Consider the following 24,451-nt stretch of genomic DNA (forward strand, 5'->3'; position numbering starts at 1 on the left):
CCTCAGGTTAAAAAAAAAAAAAAAGATACAACAGGAGAGCCCTCAACATGGAGGATTACACTGCTCCAATCTGGACTGGGTGCCCTCTACATTGGGGCACAGCTCTCTTCCTGGGATCTCCCTTCACTCATCCCGGGGATTCCATTTTCCTCTCTTCGCTCCTGGGTTGGACCTCCTGTTTCCCATACTATATACACACATATGTCTATATATACAGAGGATGCCAAAAAAATGTATATACATTTTAAGAAAGGAAAAAAACTTAAAATTACGCTGATGGTAACCACTTTGAGCATCTCTTCTAATGGCAGAAGTCAAATGTGACTTGTATTCATCTTTTGTTATTGGTATGTATTGAGTATTACAATCTTTATACAATTTTTCCCTAAAATACACTTTTTTTGGCACTCTCTGTGTATACTATTATCTATATCTATACATATATATCTGTCTACTGCTACAATAATGACATAAAATTATAAACTGTACTAGAAGCTTATTTCTCTCTCTCATAACCGTCCAGAGGCAGGCAGGTGGCTTTGCTCCATGAAGTCACGTCAACCCAGAAGCTGTATGCACCACTTCTGCTCACATCCCATTGGCTGCACTTAGCTGCAAGGGAGGCTATGCAGTGGTGTCCCTCTTGCTGGCTAACACGAAGGGATGTTTATACCAAAAGAAATTAGGGGAAAATCTGCAAGCTGCGTCTTTCTCTTTTTTAGTCTTCTTTTTCATTTCAGAGAACCATGTATCCTCCATAGGTTTTAAGAGAGAATGGGAAATAAACTTTTTGAAACTTTGCTAGTCTGAAAATATTGTTATTCTACCCTCATATTTGATGAAGGTAGTTCGTCTGGTTATAGCGCCTAGTTGGAAGTCATTTTCCTCCAGAAGTTAGAAGACACTGCTCATGGTCTTTTGCTTTCGGAGTTGTTTAAGTCTGAAGCCATTCTGATTCTTGATCCTTTGTGGATAACCTGCTTGGTTATCTTGTTTGTTTTATACTCTGGAAGCTTACAAAATGTTCCCTTTGGGCCCTTTGCTCTGAAATATCACAGTGATGTGCCTTGGTGAGGATGTATTTTCATAAATTTATGGGGGTTACTTGAAGGTTGAGGGCCCACTAGGAATTTTATTGGATTATTTTATGGCTACTTTCCTTCCCTCCATTGTCTGTGTTCTCTTTCTGGAACTCCTAATAATCAGACATTGTCCTTTAATTTTTTTTGCATTTCCTTTCCTATTTTCTATCGCTTTTTTTCCTGAAGGATTTACTCGTCTTTACCCTATTTTTTTCTATTGAGTTTTTAATTTCTGGTATCATGTTTTTAATTTCTGAGAACTGTTCAATATTACCTGAATGTTCCTTTTTATAGAATTGTTTGTTTCATAAATGCAGTACCTTATCTCTTTGAGGTTATTGCGATTTTTTGTTTCCAACTGTGATTTTTTTCTTATTTCTAAGAGTTCTCTTGTTCTTGGTTGTTTCCTTTCTTTCCTTGTTCTTGTTTTATGGATGCATTTTGTTTTTAATCTCTCAAAGGGTATTAACTATAGTTGGGGCTTTTTGAAAAGCTGTATTGATTCCTGTATTCTCTCTGTTCCCTCTGAGTCCGTTTTCTATTTCTGCTTTATATTTGAAGGCCTTCCAATGTTCTGCACGGAGCACTTGAGATCTAGTTGTCTGTAAATATTGAAGAATGACGCAACAAAAATTGATTGGAAAGATGTATGTGCATAGACTGGGCTTGTCAACTGGGGGGCTTCACCATAGAGTGTTTGTTCAAATGTCACCTTCTAAGCAAGGCTTTCCATATCGCCCTACTTAAAAATTTAACTGGCATTCCCTATACCTCTTCCTTGTTTTATTTTTCTCTACAGCATTTATCACCTAATATGTTGTATACTTTATTTATTTTGTTTACTGTCTATCTTCACCACTAAAATGTAAGCCTCTTGAGGCCAGGAACTTGTATCTGTGTATTTACTGCTGTATCTATAGCATTGAGAAGACTACCTGCATATAGTAGGGACTTGATAAATGTTTGTTACGTGTATGAATGAATGAATGAATGAATGAATGAATGAATGAATGAGTGAATGAACGAACAAACAAACGATCAGTTGCAGATCCTCCAAGTGTTAGTTCCTGCACCTTTTTTTGTTTTGTTTTTTGAGCCATTCACTTTCTCCAGTCCCACAGCTGGGTTGGGGGATTGGGCCTTGCCTCCATTTCTAGCTGCCAAATAAGGGAAAGGGATTTGGCAGCTTCCCTGGTCAGTGTGCAGACTCTCCTGAAATCTCCTGTTTTCTGCTGGCTCCTGGTGGAGTAATTCTGTGTGAAATGCAGGGATAGAAAAGACTATCATCCCAAGAACACCGAGAGGTTGGCACAAGAGGTTGGCTGAGAAAAGAAACAAGAATAACCAGGCAAACATTCGTAACCAAAGCTCTACGCCTGTTTACTTTAAGAAGCAAGTGATTCAATCTCCTGTGTATGTCTCATTTTAATAACTGCCTTCAGTCTGCTGCTTCCAGCCTGGCCCCTAGAGAGGGACAATGGCAATCATTCCTCCCAATTCAAGGGTGTCCAAAGATGGCTCCGAAGGGGAAACAACCGCCACGGGTGATAAACGGGCTTGGGTGGCGCAGACCACACTATTCATATCCCCAGTGAGTATTATTAGGCCATTATCTTGACATTTGGGTGTAAGACAAAGCTATGTTCCCTAATTCACTGCACCATAACAATTGTTAGCAGGTCCTGGGAAATATTTTAAAGAACTAGGCTCCTGAGATAGTTTAAGTAAAATTCCTTTCTTATAATATTACTAGTGATCTTTTCTTATTAAATACATTGAATTGAAGGGGCCAAATTTAATCTTACTAATTAGTGGAAGAGAATTCTGGCTTGGTCCCTTTAAGCACCAGTGATATTTAAACATGGATCTGAATTTATGCACAGATTTGTATTTCCCATCCCTAGGTGACTTTTCTGGTGAGCTGTGAAGAGCTGAAGAAAGGAGACAAGAAGAGGTATTAGGAGAGCCAATGAAAGCCAAAAACTTTGTATAACCTTTCTGGGTTGCATCTAATATCCCTGGGGCTTTCTTCCCAGTGGCTCTTCCTGACCCGTGGGGGTTCTCCCTCCCAGCCAGCAGGGCTACAGCCTCTGGGCAGCACCTGCAGTTCAGTTTCCTCAGGAGAGAGCAGAGCAACTGCCTTCTCCCCTTTCTTGTGTGCCTTGTGAAATTTGGAATACTTTGTACATAAGATTATAAGTTATTTTTAAAGTGGGGATTTTGCACCTTTCTTATTAATCTTTTAAGTCACCCTGAGGATGGGTATGCATAGATGTTCTTTAACACAATCTGTCCTGGGTACTAACTAGAAGTGTCAAACAGGAACCAGAGGATCCACTCTGGGAATGGAGGACCAACAACTCCTGGGAAGGCCAAATTCGAGAACTCAGCTGGAAGCTGTGCCCACAAAGTTGTACCCCAACATCTAGAACACAAGAAATGAGAGACAGCAATGACACAAGGGGCAAGAGGGAGAAATCAGGATTATTTTGTTATTTTAAGGTATTTATACTACCTGTGAACCAGTATAGTGTTATTTGAAAGTGGACTTGGAGTAGGTATAAATGTATATTGCAAACTCTAGGACAACCACTAAAAAAAAAATTAAAAAAATTGATACATTATGAAAGAAGGAAAAAAATGGAATTATATAAAATGCTCAATTAAAACCACAAAAGGCAAAAAAAGAGTGAAAGACAAACACAGGAATAATGAACAAGGGCAACAAATAGAAAGCAGTAACAAATATGGTAGATATTAACCCAAATATATCAATAATCACTTGGACTATCAATGGTCTAAATACACCAAGTAAAAGAAAGAAATTGTCAGAGTAGGTCAAAAAACAAGACTCAACTATATGTTGTATACAAGAAAGTCACTTTAATGTAATGACATATAAAGATTAAAAGTAAATTGGATGGGGAAAGATACACTATGCTAACATTAATCAAAAGAAAGCAAGAGTAGCTACATTAATTTTAGGCAGAGCAGACTTCAAATCAAGTAAAAGTACCAAGGATAAAGAGAGGTGTTACATAAAAATAAAAGATACAGTATGAGGGACATAAATAATAAACGTCTAAGTATTACTTTGTCTTGTGCACCTGAAACTAATAAAAATAAACAAATAAATAAAAAATAATACTAAAAAAAATAAAAGATAAATTCTCCAAGAAGATATAACAATACTTAACATGTATGTGCCTAACAATAGAGCATCAAAATACATCAAGTGAAAACTGATAGAACTGCAAGGAACAATAGATGAATTCACTACTATAGTTAGAGACTGCAACAACCCTCTATCAGAAATGAACAGATCAAGTAGGCAATCAGTAAGATAGGATACAGTAGAACTCAACAACACCATCAACCAACTGGATATGATCGACATCTATAGACTACATCCAGCAACAGCAGAATAAACATTCTTCTGAAGCTCACATGGAACATCCACCAGGATAAACCACATTCTGGGCCATAACAAATTTAAAAGACTAGAAATCACACAATGCTCTCAGACCATAGTGGAATTAAGCTGGAAATCAGTAACAGAAAGATAACTGGAAAATCCTAAAACACACAAGGATTAAACAACACACTTCCAAATAACACATGACATGAGTTAAATAAGAAATCTCAAAAGAAATTTGAAATGTTTTTGATCTAAATGAAAATGAAACGACAACTTATCAAAATTTGAGGGATGTAGCAAAAGCAGTGTTTAGAAGGAAATTTTTATCATTGAATGCATATATTTAAAAAAATATCTAAAACCAGTTATCCAAGGTTCTATTTAGGAAATTATGAAAAGAAGAACAAATGAAACCCAAATAAAGCAGAAAAAAGAAATAAAAAGTAAAGCAGCATTCAATGAAGTTGGAAACAGGAAACCAATAGAGAAATCAATAAAAGCTGGTTATTTGAAAAGATTGGTAAAATCAATGTCAGGCTAACGAAGAAAAAAAGAGGAAGGATACAAATTACTAATACCAGAAATAAAAGAAGATACATCACTACAGATCCCATGGACATTAAAAGGATAATAAAGGAACACGGAACTCTGTGACCACAAATTTGATAACCTAGATGAGCTGGACCAATTTCTTAAAAGATACATTTTGCCAAAATTCACACAAGAAGAAGCAGATAATCTTAATAGACCTATAGATCTATTAAAGAAATTGAGTCAATTAATAACCTTCCAAAACAGAAAACATCATGCACAGATGGATTCACTACGTAGCGAATTCTGGCAAACATTTAAGAAATTATACCAATTCTCTACTATCTTTTTCAGAGAATAGAAGCAGAGAGACTACTTCCTAACTCATTCCTTCCTCCCTTCCTTCATTTCTCTTTTTTCCTTTCTCTCTTTTCCATCCTTTCTTTTTCTATAACTTTAGGCATATTTTATAGCTCATGTGACTCACCCATTTCAGTTGTACAATTCAATGAGAGAACATTTACCTAAGCTACACAGCTGCTATAGGAACTGGCCCTAAAAACCTAAAATCGCTGCTCCAAGGGTAGATTTCTATGGTTTTGAAGCAACATGGATTGAATTCAAATTCTGGTCAGGCTATTTCCCAGCTGTGTACCTGTGGCTAAGCAAATTTCTTCAGTTTGCGTTTTTACTATGAGAATTAAAATTAATGAAATTAATCAAATTAAAATTAATTAAAATGAAAGAGAATTAAGAGAGAAACCTTACTCTCTCGCTGTTGGGGTTGAACGGGCCCTGCATCCAGCTACTTTTCTGACTACTTTATACCAGGATATGCTGGTTGTTTTCCAGTCATTAGCCTTGGGTTACTTACTTCAAATATTAACCACAGGGGTGGTGTGTTAACCAGTCATAACATTTGAAAACTCATGATCAAATAAGACCTTGGAATAGTTTCCTGAGGAGTGGAGGGAAGGGGATGGCGGTAGAGGAGGGGTGATAACCTTAATGACTCCTTGACCTTGGAGTCAGCCTTTTAAGGAAGCTCAGAGTGTGTCTCCCAGGGACATATCCAGTTTTGTCTGCCCACAAAGCCAGCAGTGTTGCATACCTTTAAAGGAGCTTCAATTCCAACCTTAGCTGGATTTTACATTTTTCTTAGAATGCTTATGGAGGCTGTTTGCCAGTTGGTAGGGCATGTGGGCTTTGGAATCAGGTCCAGGTTCCTCCCAGCTGTGCCATTTATTAACTACATGGCCTTAGGCTGTTCCTCACTGTGTTCATTTTAGAACGGAGAGCCTGACAGCACCTGGCTCGTGGGATTGCTGGGACAATGTGATACCAGTCACACTACTTACAGCTTGCTGACTCTGTGCAAGACACTGGTTTCAGCACATTATGTGTATGGCCTCATTGACTCCTCCCAATGAAACTATGAGGTTGCTATGAGGCCTCTCTCTGGCCTTTGTTTGCTTTTATAAAGAAGCAAACAAAGGCCAGAGAGAGGCCATTTTACCCATCCGAGGGCATGTACGTAGTAAAAGGCAGAGCTGGGATCTGAATCACTTCACCTGGGCAGCCTGGCTTCCTCATCCCATACTTAATCACCCCAGGAGACTCCTTCCCTGTGCTACACTATCTCTTCTAAAGGCAATAACACATGCAAAATGCCTGGCACTTAGTAAGTGTAATAAACGGTAACATTGAAATAGTAATGCTTCAATTTCCCCAGCCCCAATCAGTCTATGAAGTTGATACAAACAGTAATAACAGAAAGTTCACTCAATTACAACTCTGCCTGCAGGACTCCGGTCCCTAAGTTTCTCGAACTTGTTCCTGGGTGTCGAAGAACATGGCTCTCCTGTCCTTCCACACTTGCCCCTCCCTGAAGGGCCTGGCCTTGAAGTCCCCTGAGGGTGAGGCCTCACCAGCTTCTGCTGTGAGTGTTCTCCATGCCCCTCCACAGGGCCAAACCATCTGGTCAAGTTCCCTGGTTCCTAAGCAGAAATGGGCACGTGGGCCATAGCAACCAACAATGTCAACTTGGAGTCCAGGAACTCTGATGGGTACCCCACCACCTGCGTCCTGTTACATACAACAGACATAATAGTTTCTTAAGCAACTACGATGTTTTGGAAATGGTGCTAAAAGACATATAAAAAATAAGATACAAGTAATCAGTATGTTCAGATTGGTGCCCTATAGCCGCTTAGGAACCCCTGTTGCCTACTAATACTAAGGCCCCATACAAGATCAGCCTTTCTTACCATGTGCATTAAAATTAGTGAGGGTTATAAAATAGGAAGTTTTGTTGTTGATGGTGGTTGTGGTGGTCGTGGTGGTGGTTGCGTCGCTTAAGAAAACACCCCAGGCAATTCTTAACTATTTACTTTATATAAATGAGCATTTTTCCCATTTGAATTCTTGCCAAGGAAGTATCTTAACTTTTGCTTTGAATCTAGTCAAGGAAAGCATTTGAACCTCTGGGGGGCATTGCAGCATTGTAATCTGCCTTCCTAACCATTACCAGGGGTTCTCAGGAATTTAGGTATGTCCTAATTGACTCTGAGGCCATTTATTCCTCAGAGGAAGTCACCGCAAATTTAGAAAACCACCCTTACTTTTCTTCCAACCAAGGGACATAAGACCCAAGAATAATGATGTTCAGTCACCTAGGTGACCATGGTGAGAGAATTAGGTAAGAAATTACCAGGAAAATCAAATTTATGGTGCACATAAATTTCATGAAAACTGAAACTGAGGGAATTGTAATTATTTTTCTACAGCCTTAAACTTACTAAAAGTGAAGGCAGAAGCAAGCTACTTCCAATCAGGTGGAGGAAGAGAAAAGCACTCAGAATTTGGAAGCAGGCCTGTGTGAGGGGGGACAGTGGCTACTCAGTAACTCCTGCTACCTGTGATAAGCATTCCTAGGGTTTCACAAAACTGGTTTCACCAAACTTTGTCCTACAGGCCCTTTGGCTTAAAAACATTATTTATTTATGATTGTGCTCCAATATTGCTTCCAATTCTTACAGGGAACCTGAATCATTTTTAAAAAATCAGAAAACAAAATGGTAGAGAATTTTCAGGGGGGAAGCAAGTATATTCTGAGATGTAGCAACATCTTGTCATTGTAAACAAGATAGGCACTAAGTCATAGATGAGCGACTAAGCTCAGCCTTTAAGATCAATTTAAGGTTTGGGTTAGTTTGTTTTTGAGTTAAAGAGTTCTCCTGAGGATCCTTCCAGTCCAAGTTTCCAACAAAGGAGAGGGGCTGAGATCCCACCTCCTTCCCAATTAATTTTTAAAAATAAGTAATATATCATGTCCACCAAATTGCATGCTATTTTCTTTAATGGGAGTAAATAAGAAAGCTCTTTGCTCTGAACATGTAAGAGAATGTCAGACACTCTCATACTAATGCTGATCATTAGCTCATTGCTGAACATTAGTCGATAACAGTAGATCAGAACTAAGATTTTGAGAACATAGCCAGCTACATGCCAGGAAAATCATTTGCATGAAGTTAAAAGACCATTTGCATACAAACACTACCTTAACACCAGTAGCCAGTTCCCTTCGTTACGTCCAATAAGAACTCTTCTGTGTCCCCCCAACTCATCTTGCTGCCCAACTTCCAACAGACTCCCAGGCAGAGGTGTCCCCAAGGATCATTTTGCACATGATCTGCATCTCCTCAATGGTCCACCACGTATCACTTTTCCACCCGTACGTTCATCAACTTCCCAGACAGCCACCCTAGTCACCAGGTCCCACATGCCAATTGACCGAGGCAACTCCTGACACAGGGCAAACTGAGCTTCAGGTGTGAGCACACTTATTTGCATTTGAAAGTTTTGATCATTGTTCCAGCAGAGGCAATCTGGCCTTTTCAGTGCCATTTATTTTATACACAGTCTATGTCTGTCCTTGTGTTTGGTGGAAAAGTTGGGGATGGGGTCACAAAGATAAATCAAAACATGGCCCCTGCCCTCAAGTTATAGCCAAGTAGAAACCACCAACACATAAATACTTAAAATGCAGTAAATGCCATAACAAAGGTATAGAATAAAAAGCTTAGAAAGACACATGCAGAAGCAATTAATTCTTCCTGGGAGAGTCATGGAGAGCAAAAGAGACACATGGTTTAAGGTGGGCTTTACAAGATATGCAGGAGTTTGCAAAGTAGATAGGGAATGGGAACCCAAGCCAAGTATGAGGTATGTCAAGTACATAGGCAATCTGGGTAGACAGTATTGTGTGTCAAGGTACAAAAGACAGAATATGGTAATGAAAGGCAGTGAGGACTGTGGAGGTTCTTCTATAGGCAATACAGGTCTCCTAGAAGGGTGTGTTCCCAGATCAGATTTGTATCAGAAACACAATTCCCATGGAACTGTGGGGGCTTTCATGGGGTTAGTAGCCTTTACTGACAATTTGGGAACCTTTTGGGGGAAGGGTTGTATTATACGAGGTGTGACCAAACAATACAGTGAATGTTTAAATAAAAAAATTTATTACAGTAAAAGACAAACTACCAATAATCCCCCTCACTTCGAACACATTTATCCCATCATTCTTGCCACTTTCTGAAGCAATTCTGGAAGTCCTCTTTAGTGAGTGTCTTTAGTTGCACTGTCATGGCTGCCTTGATGCCCTGAATCCATTCAAAACATTTACCTTTCATGGTCATTTTGACTTTGGGGAAGAGCCAGAAGTCGCACACAGTGCCAGATCCAGTGAATAATGTGGAGGAGGACACATCGTACTATTTTTATTTGACAGAAATTGCCATATACCAGAAACGATGTGTGACACAGTGTTGTCATAATGGAAGGTGATTTACAGCACACTTTAAAACACACCCCCTCTCAGCCATAGCTCACACCTGACTGACAGCACCAAACAAGCTGAAACTTGTCATACACTTACTAAGGTTCCACACACCGCTTCCCGTATTGAAGATCCTCGCCTTTCTATTGCATCGTACTCAGCAGCAGTATTCACCGTATTTTGTGATCACAATGGAAAGGCTCCGTGTCACACATTGCTTCTGGTGTGGCAGTTTTTGTCAAATAAAAACATTATGTGGTGTCCTCATCCATCTTATTCACCGGATCTGGCACCATGTGACTTCTGGCTCTTCCCCAAAGTCAAAATGGTTCAGGACATGGAGGCAGCCATGACAATGCAATTAAAGACACTCACAAAAGAGGACTTCCAGAACTGCTTCAGAAAGTGGCAAGAAGGATGGGATAAGTGAGTTTGAAGCAAGGGGCAGTATTTTGATGGGGACAATGGCAATATGTCTTTTACTGTAATAAATTTTTTTTAAACATTCACTATAGTTTTTGATCACACCTCGTATAGTGCACATTCCATCCTCATGTTATGGCTTGTCTTTCTCCTCCTCCTATCTGGGCTCCTCAGCTATGGAAAGTTCCAACTTCTTAACTATGCAGAGCAGTTTCTCTACTTCTCAAAAGTCTTGGTCCAGCCACCACTCAAACCTACAGGGGGCTCACTTCTATGCTCAATAATTATCAAAGCATTTTTCTAAATAAAGGTAGGTATTGTGTTAAGAGAGATTCCAGTAACAGCTCTTAAATGTAATTTTTTATATAAGCTGTACTGTAAATTTCTTTATCTCATCACACACATGAATCATCTAGACTACCAATAATATTCTAAACATTTTACACATAATGGAAACTATCTGTGAAATATAATTATGCTTGAGTAATACAAAGCAGTATTCCCAAATTCATTCCAGCATTTTAATACACAAGATAAAATAACTACAGAACACTGTGTTAAACTTGTTTTTTAAAAAAAGGTTTATTTGTTACAAAATGTTAAATACTAAAACTAAAAACATATAAATTCAGGTCAGGCTATATTAAAATACATACATACCCTTCTTTGCAAAATTATTAAAGATTGAATTAAACAGACACTTAAAATAAAATACTCTTGACGTTTCTGTCTAATTAACTGTGTCACTGTAGTGTAGTTTTTAAAATTATAGTTGAAAAGTTCAGCTGTCTCAGAAGTCAACTTTATCCAATTCTTCAGTTTTCTGCTACTGCCTAATACGGAGACCACATGCTGGCTTGGACAGGATGAATTTCAGTTATGTTACTGAAACTTCTGTATCACAAGCCTATTCGTCTACAATATGAACACAGTCAGAAGTACTATACAAAGGGTTACATAAGGTGAAAACCTGGCCTAGAAAGAAAAGGCCTTAATTCTACAATACCGTATCTTCTCTAATTAAAATGATTGGTAAATATATTGAAGCAGAGACCAGTACAGAGCATACATTCATCTAGAAATAATCTTTCAATTAAAAAACAAAACTCAAAAGAGTATTCATTTCTACAAGATAGCTTCAAAGTATTTTTTAATTTGTTATTTTAAATTGAGTTAATTCAAAGGTTTTAATCTAGGTTTAATATCTAATTTTATTATAGCTCTGGAGAGCCGAGACATCTGTGTATTTGAGTCACACAGGTGGCCAAGAACTTTCATAATAAAAACTACATACTCAATACCAACAGAACACCAACTTCCAAACATAACTCGAAGCAACCCAAAAATTATCTATGGTCTATTTAAAGGTTAAATAGTATTTGCAAGAAAATATTTTGCTTTAGAACCTATATTTTTCAATTCCCTAGATTAAAAGTTACTAATTCAGAATTTTAAGTGCTATAATTCACACAGGGATAAGAATATGCTTTATGAAGAATAAAATGCTATCATTGTATTTTAAAAGTTCTTAAATGTGAGTGAATTTCTAGAAATATACTACAGTATCTATTCTTTACAATGCTTATCCTTGTCAAATGGGATTTGCCAATAGTTGATTAACTCAAGCGATTAAAATATAAAAACACAAAATGCATTTCAGTAATCTTCACCAACACAATTCAATTAAAATCAGGTCTTGGAAGACATATGCAGGGAATTTTTACTGTTTTACTCAGACAGTGTTGGTATATATCTAAGGACTAACTGTATGAGATTCTAAAGCTATAGTATAAAACGGTTTAATCAAACCTTTGAACAGTTGGAAAACTATGTGTATTCTAAAGTAAGTCCAAATTAAAAGAAAAATATATCCAATACTGCATTACAGATGAAACTGACGCTAACCATAAAATAGTAATCTAGTTTTCCATCTCTCAGCTTGTGAGCCTCTTATGTAACTATTTCTGTTGACATGTAATACAAGAGAAACTATAATTCCGTCCTCTATCCTAGTACCATTTTCTCTACATGTAACAAAGTCTTTCATTTTATATCCGTTCTTTTAACCTATTACACAATCTAGAAGGACAAGATTCACGCTACTCATCAAATAACCTTCTGGTCCTCAGAAAGAATTCATACACTAAAACAAAAACGTCTTGAGCCTTCAACAAAGAATTCTCTAGAAAGCATCTTTTCCTATGAGCGTCTTTATAAATTCGTATTAAAGTCATGCCGGTCAGTTCCTTTTTACCAACATCCTGGTCTTACAGAATGATCAATAAAATATTTGTTCACCTGTGATAGAGCCAGAACTACTTTAAAGCTAAGACAACACAAGGCATGTCCCACTTGCCAGTTGAGGTGGCAGCAGAGGCCCTGGGTGGTAGACACTTCTCCAAAGATCCCAGAATCCCCATATTCTCCCTCCCCTCAAGAAAGCCCCCTTCTCTTTCATTGATGTCAGAGCCTCTTTTCTGTTTTCAGGGAGAATGATGTTTGAACAACAAAACATAGTACATATCCTGCTAGGAGATAGACATAATTTGGGCGGCCCAGTACAAAGTGGAAATGCAGGGTGCCCTTCTTCAAACATTAGTATCAATTTCAAGATTGCAACAGCAGAGCATTGAACAAATCAGGGGTACAAAGCGTGGGTACAACTACACAGTACAACTACATGGGTTACCTGATCATAAGGTCATCCCTGTTTAGGTTTCCTGCCTCATAGAATCCCAGGGAAGAGACAAGGTGTCTCAATTGGGTGATTCAGATAAAAAAACAGAATTCCTTTTCATGATGGTTCAAATACTGTCACTGATTTGGAACCAAGTGACATTTCAGATTCAAAATCCCAGGCAAATTTATATTCCTAAAGTCTCAGATTGATCAGTCTTCCCCTAGATTTTTCCTTATAGAAATATTGACACTGGGCCTTTTAATACCCCTTATTTTAACATAGCAATTAATCAGACATGATAAAATTTCTGTATTAATCCTATTATGATTTTTTAAAAAATTAAACATTTCTTAACTGGGAAGGTTATTAATATTACTAAAGCAACAGGGCATCTTAAAGGGTAAAAGTAGCTGTACAACAGCTTTACACACTAGGGTGAAGCTTTAGATTTATTCTATGGTATATTTTGCTCCCTTTTAAGATCACAACAGTTTTTTCAAAGGGAGCCAATAAACACATTAAGCTGTATGGTGTTATTATTATTATTTTTAACGCCCATATTGCAGTCACAAGAATTTTACTGGAAACCAGAGGTATCCCATTCTTCATAATAATAATTTAAAAAGTATATGTATATAAAAACGCCAGGTTACATTACTAAGCAACGGCATTTCCGGGAGTGAATGTACTTCCTGTATTCCGCAAGCTGCTTCAAGTACATATTCGATGGCCATCTGTGCTTTTCAACAAAGCTGCGTTCTTCCACTAAAATTTTTAGAAAAAGAATGTTAATTGAATATATTTTATTTGGGATCAAGTTTAGGTATTAATTGTTGGTTTCTTATTTAATGGATGAGATCCAAGCTCTGCTATTATATACTCCCTACTCTTTCCTCAAGCCTTCCAAAATCATTGAATACAATTTTGGTTAAATCGTTCATCAGGATACGTCTTGTCCATTGCTTCATCAACTGGTATTTGATTATGTTCTTTTTTTTTTTTTTTCAAATAAGACTTGTTTTTCCTGGAGATAACAAACTCTTTTTTTTCGTATAATTGCTTTTTTTCTTTGTAACTAATTCAACCTTCCAAACTCTTTAAAGTCCTCTCAGGTCTATCTTCCTCCAAGCCAATTACCAGATAACCTATCCATTCCTGTAGTGGTGTCATTGTTGTTGCCCTGGAGACCCTTTTCTTCAGAGCCTTGTACCCTTTTGCTTTCTAGGCCTGCTTCATGCTTTTGTGTGGGATCCCTCCATTCTTGGACTCTAGGTCCTTCGCTTTGTTTATTCTCTCGTTTCGGTGAAGCAGAAACTTTATTTAGCTTCCTGAAAAAGGGGGGTGCATAAGGAGTATTTTTGAGACCTTGCTTGTGATGGAAAGTCTTTAATCTATCCTTGCACACAATTCATGGTTTGGTTTGGTATAGAACTCTAGGTTGAAAACTTCCTTCAGAATGGTGAACAGTAGTACTCCACTGCTTTCTAGTTTTCAAAGTTGTCAAGGACTCCATTACCACTCAAATTCATAGTCCTTGGTAAATCTTTCTTTTTAAACCTGTAAACTTTTAGATTTTTCTTTTTACAGTTGGCCTTCTTACATGTCGCAATAATGTACCTTGTTCATCACTGCTGAGCACTTAGCATATCCTTTCAATCTGTTGACTCAGGTCCTTTATTACTGGAATAACTTCCTGTATTATTTCTTGATAACTTCCTCCCCACTGTTTTTTTCTGTATTAACTTCATTATTCAGGTACTTCACTTTCTGGATTGAGTTTCCAATGTTTTAAAAAATCCTTTCTCTCATAGCTGTCTCTGTATCTTTTTGTCCTATTTTCTGGAAGATTTCCTTACCTTTATCTTTCAACTATTTTATTTACTTGGTGTTTTTTGCTATCATGTTTCTAATTTCCAAGAATGACTTCTTGTTCTTCTATTGTTCTTTTTTTGTAAATTGTGGTAAAATACAAATAAAATAAAATAAATTATCTTAACTATTTTAAGTGTACAGTACATGCTAAGTAGTGTTAAGTACATTCACACTGTTGTGCAACCAAACTCCAGAATGCTTTCATCTTGCAAAACTGAAACTCTATACCCATTAAACAACTCCCTGTTACCGCCTCCTCCTAGTCCCTGGAAATCACCGTTCTACTTTCTGTCTTTAAAAATAGTTTCTTTTTAATAACATTCGATCCCTACTTTCTTACAGATGTATATCTCTTATTCTTTGAGGGTATTAGAGCTTATTTTAGGTTTTCTTCTGCTCCTTGTGTCTCTTTATTCCTCTAAGTTCCTCCTTGTAAGATAAAAGAAAATATATTATCGGTCTCTGCCCCTCCAGAACTGGGGTCTCTGTCACAGAACTCCTGAAACCCTTGTAATTACCTCAGTAATAAGAGCACTAGGAACACCCTGTGTTCTAACATGTGGTCTGTGACCCCAGCTCCAGACACAGGGCTCCTGAAACCTTTGTAATTTCCTGGGTGATAGTAGTGTCTTTTGTTCTAACGAGGTGACTCTGGCTGGGCTCTTGGATGAGGGCTGGTCACCAGAAAGCCATTATTAGAAGCTTAGACCTTTCAGCGCCCCCCCCCTTTAACCCCCATTCTCTTAAGAAAGGAAAAGGGCTGAAACTGGAGTTAATGATCCATCATGCCTAAGTAATGAAGCCTCCATAAAATCCCAAAGTATGGGGTTCAGAGAGCTTTCAGGTGGATGAACACATCCCATTGCAGGGAGGGTGGCACAGCCCCAACTCCACCGGGGCAGAAGCGGCTTCACTCCAGACCCTCCCAGACCTCACCCTATGTATATCTCTTCATCTGGCTGTTCATCTGTGTCCTTTAATAAACTAGTAAACATAAATGTTTCCTTGAGTCCCGTGAGCCCATCTAGCAAATTAACTGAACCCAAGGAGGGGGTCACTGGAACCTGTGATCTATAACCAGCCGGTCGGAAGCCCTGAGCTTGCAACTGGTGTCTGAAGTGGTGAGGGGCAGACTTGTGGGACCGAGCCCTTCACCTGTGGGACCTGGCACGATCGCACTCTCCAGGCAGAGTGTCAGAATTGAGCTAAGTTGTAAGATACCCTATTGGGTGGAGGTGTGGAGAACTGCTCGGTAAGGGGTAAAGCCCACACACATCTGGTGACCAGAAGTGTCAGAAGTGAAGTACTCTGTGTGAACAGTAAAGGAGGCACACTGGAGAAAGGCTCACAGGAGAGAAAGGACCGGGCAAAAAGCCTGTAGGTTTTTCCTCACTTCTCTTTTGTTTTTATTCATTTTGTTTTGGTTTGCGTATCTATCTTGCATGTTGGACATGGCCTCGAATATCTGTCCACCTTCCGTTATCTCTTTATATTGAAGAGTGAGATACTGGAAAGCTGTTTAGACATCTTTGGGGCATGAGTAGGACTTACTGAGTGGTGGAATGCACCGTAGCACGACTGAGCAGATTAATGTTGGGTTCCCTGAAAGAATTCCCCAATGATTGCACCTGTACATTTTTTTTTCCTCTGAGGTCAGAGAAGGATGCTTCAATTTCATGCCCAGACCATGGGAGTCAAGGTAGCAAATAACCTGGCTGACCGAGTTCTACAACCTGGGTATAGGAAGGAGGTTTATCACATATGCACACTTGAATATAATCCCCATGGGTTCAGTCCAGCTCCGTGCCTGATCTCAGCTATACCCAAAGTTCATGATTTTATAACTGTTTTGGTTTAATTTCTCCCAAAATAAACCTTCCATCTCCTGTGATGATGCAGGAGGAGCAGTTGCCTGCCTGGGTGGTATGGTGTGTGGCAAAAGCTTCTCAGGCAACATTCAAGCAATTCTACTGCTTTCAGCCCCCAGCCTCCTTCTACTTTCTGAAATACCCGGCCCCCATAATTTATAACGTTTTCGGTATTCTGCTGGGTGAATCAGCTTGTTTCTCATTAGTATTTCCTTCGGCAGGCACTCAGATTTCCTTTTGCTCAGTCAGTTTCCACATCTCCATCTACTGATTGACCTTGGCTATTATAATTTGGATTAACAAGGGCTTGATCCAGGCTGTGGGACCTGGATCCTAGCTGCTCAGGGAAATTAGTTCTAGGTTTCATTAGGAAGCAAAGGTGACATAAGACTACTCCCTCAGTTACGATAAAATAACAAAAAAATGTTATCGCAAATGAGCTCTGGCCAGCAAACAAAACAAAAACAAGACAAAAATTTTTTAAAATCCGTAATATAAAATACATAATACAATATTGAGCTAAATTAAACTAACTGTGAGAAGAATGAATGCATAAATGCCAAGGGTAACTTACATTCCTGCATTGCTGTTTGTTTTCATAAGAGCCCAGTATATAAAATACATCTAATATTTAACGAGTTATTTAACTGAGTTCTGAGGTATCAGTGCCAGCATTGACAAGAGATCTTTTCCAGTCTCACCTTGAAATTTCTAAACACTGCTAAAGAGGAAAAATTCTCAGCTAAAACAACTTCCAGAATTCCAGTAATTTGATAATTTTTGAAATGTAGAATGAGAAATTCTGCAAGAAAGCTGTAAAGAGATTATGACAAGAACCCTTTTCAACTTCAAATGACCATGTGAAATAGGCCAAGTGTAGGGCACTGGAGAGGAGCGGTGACTGTGACACTTTGGAGGACATGCTCCTTTAAATAGGCAGCTACTACTCAGTTCCAAGCTGTTGCCGTGTGGGAAGATTGGCCCAGAGTAGCTAGATCTTCCAACTTTTCAAAAGAAGCCCAAAATTTGGATTTTTAAAATGTGATATCACAATTTTTAAATGTTGACACTAAATAAAACAAACAAACAAAAAACCGTGTGGCTCAAATAAAATGCCTTGGCAGGCTACATTCAACCCACAGACTACCAGTATGTGACCACCTATTTAGACTGTCAAATTCTCCCTTATCCACTAGGGGCTTTTTTTTCTCTGGCCAAGAGGATGCATCACAGCAGATCCTGGACATAGACAGGTACCACTGATTCAGAGCACTCGTGATACCCTTTGAATTCCCATCAAAGGAACATGAGACAATCACTAACACAGCCTCATCTTCTTACCCCGCCTTCTCAAAATACACCCTGGAGTCCTGCTTTTCACTATGCCAGGTGGTCATAACATACTTTATAGGTAACTGTATCAGTAATAAAATAAAACGTAATAATTCAAAGGATTTATAGAGCATCTTTCTCCCAAGGTTGTAATAGTACTCTCCATGGGTATCATACATCTATACAAGATGGTAAATGGAAAATAATCTTATCCTTCTTTTACAAATGAAGGTGATCTAAGGTGGTACAAAGTGCTTCTAAAATCAAAATGTTCATTCATTTCATTTCTAATTGACTCCTTAAAGAATAACTGTCTAACTAACAGCAAGCCGAGCATAATTTATCTTTAATGGAGTCTGTTTTTTTCTTACACAAAGTAGATGGCTAATAAATATCTATTGCTCTGCTTTGATTTATTATGTTACCCTATGGCACTAATAGTTGAATTTTGTGTAAGGAGGCTCCCAATAGGCATATAATATTTGTTCACTGTCTGAACACGTCGGCCAGCACATCTGCCAAAAACTGACTGTATTTCTTGGTTTCCTTAACTGTACAACAAGTAGATGAATGAAACTGGAGCGTTTCATATCTTTTAGCAGCAGATCCTCTTTTACAAGTAAAATTTTATGTAGAACTCTAAGATAAGAAACAGATAAAAGTGCACCTACTTTGGCTGAAGGTGGGATGGAGGAGTCCAAGAACTACAAATTTTAGCCTTCTCTTCCCTTCTCTTCTTCGCTCCTTCCTCTTCCCTCATCCAGTCTCTGCTCTCTGCCCTCACCTCAGAAGAATTTCAGGCATCTCCATGGAGCGTTTTCTGTTTAGCTTGAAACTACTTGACTAGGTGATCCTTAATTTCCTTCTCCTTTTAACTTGATTATTCCTTGAATCTATTCTAGGTAATAACATGAGCAAACCATTTATCTAAACTGATCGTCTACTCTAATGACTAGTCTATTTTCATTTTCTCTCCTCTTAGTTTAATATTTGATTGGTTTTAATCTTTATAATGTACCTTAAAAATCACATTATGTATACGCTCTGCTCAGTAAGTTTTGCAACACTTTGATCAATAAAAACTTCTGATTTCTAAGTAATACAGTGAACTCATATTGATATACGTAACAGATAAGATATCAGTACACTAGAACTATATATTATAAATAGCACACAATAATTACAATTTCTTTACAAAAAAAAGTTTTTAAATCTGTACTGTTCAAATGTTGCTTCTTGACTTGGGTGGTTAAAACCAATATCTTGTTTATCAAAACCAAATGCCACTTGAGGCCACCTTATCACTATACTTCAGGGGGAAAAAATGCATTTAAAAATGGATGTGAGCTATAAAACAATCATTAGATAACTTCTTGTGCAACACAGGTCAAGCTACTTATGTAACATAAGTCAGTGTCCTCAATTACCACTCTGCATATTGAAAAGGAATGAATTACATTGACTTTTTCATTTTTAAAAATTACTATTCCTACAAATTATGTCTGAAATCTATGAGTAAAAAACGTAATTTTCTTTCAATGAAGTAATTGGCAATCTACCTGAAAGATCCTGAAATTCAGGCTTTTGACTGAAGATGAGGTAGTTAGTGGCAATGAAATGAAGTAGCCAGGTTGAAAGGCAATCAGAGTGGTGAAACTGCAAGAAAAATGGAAAGTTGAAACAATATTGTACATCATGCCCATCGATATGATGATTAGATCAGAGAGAATGGTCTGGGAGGACTCCTGGAGAGCCCAAATCTGTGTTTAATGTGTCTGTACATGATGTAGCCTTCAGCCTTCTCTGACGGCAGAAAGGAAAAGGGAGCATTAATAACAAATAATAATAAAATTCCATCCATGAAGACACCGAATCAAATGAATAACAAGCTACCGCTGCTGCAGTGGCTGAATGTCTTTAAGCAGCTGCCTGTTGCATCTCTGGTTAACAAAGACTCTTTGAGGTTCTTGGGAACTGAGTTTAAGCTTCTACTCTAAGATCATGGCCTTCACTACCCACTTATATCTGTTTGGCAGAGATAAGATTATGGTTAGCAAAGGTATATATACACACACTTGACCATCTCAAAACAAATTCACCTGAGGAGCAAACCAAAAAATATTTTGAGGAGGAAATATCATCAACCTAAAGGTATGTGTACATATTTCTATGAGAAGGTTATGTCTGAATAGTTACTTTTACCTCAGAGGTACCCTTTTACTCAGCAGGATTTCTAGAAGCACACTTGTCATTCTGAGTTTCAATAGCTAAATGGAGGAGGAACTCAGAGCAACTTGGCCCTGATATCATTACCTTGGTGCCGATCCAGTGACACTCTATCTAACCACTCAATTCAGATTACAGTAACTTACTGGCAGGCAACAATGGTACATGAGTATAGTTCTTTTTATTATTACTGTACTAAAATATACATAACATAAAATTTTCCATTTTAACCATCTTTCAGTATATAGTTCAACGGCATTAAGTACATTCACATTATTGTGTAACCATCACCATTGTCTATTTTCAGAACATTTTTATCATTGCAAACTGAAACTCTTTACCTACTAAATAATAACTCCCTTTTCCCCCTTACCCCAAGTCTCTGGTAACCACTATTTTATTTTATCTCTATGAATGTGACTATTCTAGGAACCTCGTACAAGTTGAATTATACAGTATTTGTCCTTTCTCTGTCTAATTTATTTTATTTAATATAGTGTCCTCAAGGTTCATCCATGTTGCAGCATGTATTAAAATTTCATTCCTCTTAAGGCAGAGGAGTAATATTCCATTGTATGTGTATAAACATTTTGTTTATCCATTCATCTGTTGAGAAACATTTAGGTTGTTTCCACCTTTAGGCTAAATATAACTATTTTAAAAAGAAACTCAAAAATATTATATAAGAAATAAGTAATGCTAAATTGAAGAAAGATTTATAATCTCAAATCTTAAGGAAGAAACTCAAATATTGATATTTTAAAAAGTTACAATGTGGGAGGATTTTAACATATAAATTCATAGGTCCCTCTGATTTTTATTACACAAAATCAGAATTTTTTGTTGAAGAAACTTTGTAGTTCATCTAATCCCAGATCACATTTTAACAAACTTTTTTCACCTTATCTTTCAGCAGATGAATGTGAATGATCTCAAAGGAACAGAGGCAGAACATGTAGCTATTTTAGTAGAAGCCATCAGCACTATTAGACGATTAACCCAGAGCAGATAACCTACCAACAGAAGTTCAGAACATGGCCTAATGGCTGTGACTTTGAAAGAGATGGGAGATAACAGAAATGAATAGCTGGCTACAAAATCATAGTTCAAATGCAGAATTTTATTTTTGATGAAGATTTAAGATATCATAATTGTGGGGTCTTGGCAAGAGAAGGAATGCATTTCACTATACACTACTTTTGGGGAAGAATATGTGTTGACCTGAGAAAATAGGTTTAAACTGAAATAAACAACAGAATTTTTTAAAAGGCACTAAAAGAACTATAAACCAAATGCTATAGCATTTAACAGCTCTGTAAAGAATAATAATGGTGGACAAAGTACCCAGAAACTCACCAGGAAAAGGTCAGAAACAAAACTGGTGACCTGAAGCAGCCAAATATTAATGCCCAGATTAGAAGAAGGTTGATATAAAATTCTAAACTTTATAAAACTTTAATGTGAGAGTAAATACAACTTCACAGGAATCACACGTTTGGCTAGGCAAGGTTTAAAGGGGAGTAGGAAACTTCTATCTCAGTCTGAAGGAGCTGATCTGGTTGAGAATGAAGCCTCTGTTACACGTTAAGAGCTCAAGTTGATGGAAATAAATGAACCTAAATGTAGAATCAAGGTCAAGAATTGAGAGAGGTTAGGGGAGAGTGAGAACAGAAGTGGGAGAATATCAAAACTGCTCGTCTATATTGAAAGTCTGAATGATGCTTTCCTGATGCACAACAAAAAACTGGCAAAGATGACACCTCCTATTGGAAATTTCGACTATTCAGAGAGCTACTGGAAGTGTAAATCTGCTAAAAGACAATTTCACCTCCTAGAAGTCAGAGAAACAATGAGGAAAAGGTTAACTAGATTCTGACCACAGGATGAACTGACTGGTGAAGTGGAACCTCAAGCTAGGAACTTCAAAGAGAACTTGGGGAGAAAATTCTGCTGTTGTCTGGGACCCATCACTGCCAAATTAGGGGCCATCAGGAATAGAATAGAGGAAAACTGGTAAACATAGGCTTACTCTTAGCAAATGGAAAAGTCTTCAAAAACAAACAGTAAAATTAAAAAGAGTTATCTTAGACTTTTAAAATTCAAGGGGAAAAAATAAGGATAATCACAGTCAGAAACCACACAATCAGGGAGAACAGACCAGAAAGAATTTCTGACAATGCATCATAAATGATGCTGATGAGGAACCAAGTATGTGTGTGTGAGGGGGGATGGGGGCACTAAAGAAATCAGTGCAAATATACAGGCAGTTCTCTTATGCATGCACTACTTAAAAAGATACTACAAGATAAGGGCAGATAACCTTAGGTCCATTTTCTTAAAGTATTAACAGACTTGTTGGAACTGTATTAAAATGATACATCAAAAATGAACGCAGGTGGTGAAAGTGCTAGGGAGAATAAAAAAGAATTTTTAAATAAATCTAGAGAGCAGCTATTTATCCCAAGCTCAATGTAAATACATTACAAAGACAGATGGGGGTTACTCAATTTTTTAAAATTTGTTTTTATCCCTCATATTAAATACATATGCTCTTAAGATTATGAGAGAAATGACTCCAAAATGTTAAGGAGATAGACATGACCTAGATGCTTTAAATGAATCACCTTCTATGCCCAGAAAAATACATGTTGATTAATGAATTCATCTCAACCTGGAGGCCAGCTTTTAGCTATCAGAGCCGGTCCTTTGCCCCATTATGTGGCTCTATTTCAGCAACTTGGCTGAAGACAAATTTACCATATTTTTCTAATTCTGGATGTCAAAGTTGGTAGGATTAGCCAATTGTATTGCATGGCAGATAATAGTTTGCACAGTCCTGATAGCCTGTAATGATGGATCAAATAAATTCCTGTGAAAAAACCTAGGAAGATTTAGCTTACTGAGAGTTCAGTACATATTATGTGTCATGACAGCTGCAAGTCCTAAAACTGTCTTAGGGCAGAGGATGGAATGGTAGAAGTCAAGGGTTGGAGGACCCATCAGGATAAACTTCCTGTTTCCAGGAATAAGAGAGAATGGGAATGAGGAGATGGTACATGTCTGACTGGGGCAACATCTGAGAGTCCCAGAAGTAGATTTCAAGAAAGCAGACCTAGTTTATTTACAGACCTAGCCCAGTCCTTTGTCAGATTCATATTCTCGGGTCTTTGTAACTACAGTTTGTCACAATTAGTTGAACGTGTAAACTCTGACTGTTCCCTGGAATGTGCAGCAATACAATTACTATTAAAAGCCAAAAGGCCCCGAGCTTAGAAGAGGCCAGAAAGCATGGTGTACTGCACTGATTCTCAACTCAAATGTTTTCACTGAATATATGTATATTCCCAGTACAGAGAGGCAGATCAACAGAAGGTAGTTTGCAAGGATTAATGAAGTACATACACTAATACCTCCTCCAAACAACTGGAACTTCAAAGCATGAGGTGAATGAATGAATAATGAACAAATAAATCCATTTAACCTAATCATCTTGACCAGTATCTGTGCCCCAATCCTGTCATTTTTCCTTTCAGGAACCCTAAGATGTGATCATTTGGGGGAAATTCAATGTAAATTCTGTTTCCTATAACACCTCTATGGCATTATGTAGCACCAAACTGAAATGACTCGAATAAGGGTCACCATTCAGTTGAAAAAATTCCCTATCAGCAAATTCTGCCTCTTTAGAAAGGAAATGCTCAAAAACCCTGCTTCAAAATTACCTACCCACAGAAATTGTTGTGAGGGCACTTTAGCCTCATTGAGCCAAATTTCCAAACTAAGACAGGTACTGAGCTAATTCTTAATAAATAGAAATTTAAAAATAGTATAATTGTTTTATAAGATTTTTTTTAAAAAAATCCAACCAGCAGCTACATAGGGCTGATTACCTTGGCTTTTTTGAGTAGGTCAACAATATCGAGGTTCATGGATGCCAGTTCCCGGCTTGGCATGCTCTGCAGCTGCGTGATGATGAACAGCTCACATATGTGCTGCAGTCTGGACACCTGGTACATCTCAGCACAGATCAGGAGGCACATGGCCTGGAAAATGCCAGCTGATGCAAGAAGGGAGATAAAATGGACAATGAAACCATTTCCTTTACGACCTAACACAAAACAACAGCAGCAAACAAAAAATGCTGACTGTATCCTCCAATGTAGAATGGAGTGCCTAGAAAAT

General features: G+C 37.8%; 1 protein-coding gene across 4 annotated transcripts in view; it reads right to left on the reverse strand.

Moving 5' to 3' along the window:
- Positions 1–24,451, reverse strand: part of RHOBTB3 (Rho related BTB domain containing 3) — a 76,519-nt gene that overhangs the window by 14,829 nt on the left and 37,239 nt on the right. For 2 of the 4 annotated variants that reach the window (XM_019727889.2, XM_019727888.2), the window contains exons 10-12: positions 24,160–24,326; positions 19,603–19,699; positions 10,855–13,736 (exon numbers count right to left, since the gene is read on the reverse strand). In XM_019727889.2, the coding sequence (XP_019583448.1) occupies positions 13,621–13,736; positions 19,603–19,699; positions 24,160–24,326 (380 nt within the window). In that variant the 3' untranslated portion in view covers positions 10,855–13,620. Of the gene's footprint in view, positions 1–10,854; positions 13,737–19,602; positions 19,700–24,159; positions 24,327–24,451 lie in introns of those variants that run through there. The other 2 variants (XM_074328686.1, XM_074328687.1) reach the window with 2 other exon arrangements.

The sequence above is a fragment of the Rhinolophus sinicus genome, linkage group LG03 (assembly GCF_036562045.2).
Source record: "Rhinolophus sinicus isolate RSC01 linkage group LG03, ASM3656204v1, whole genome shotgun sequence".
Classification (NCBI taxonomy): Eukaryota; Metazoa; Chordata; class Mammalia; order Chiroptera; family Rhinolophidae; genus Rhinolophus; species Rhinolophus sinicus.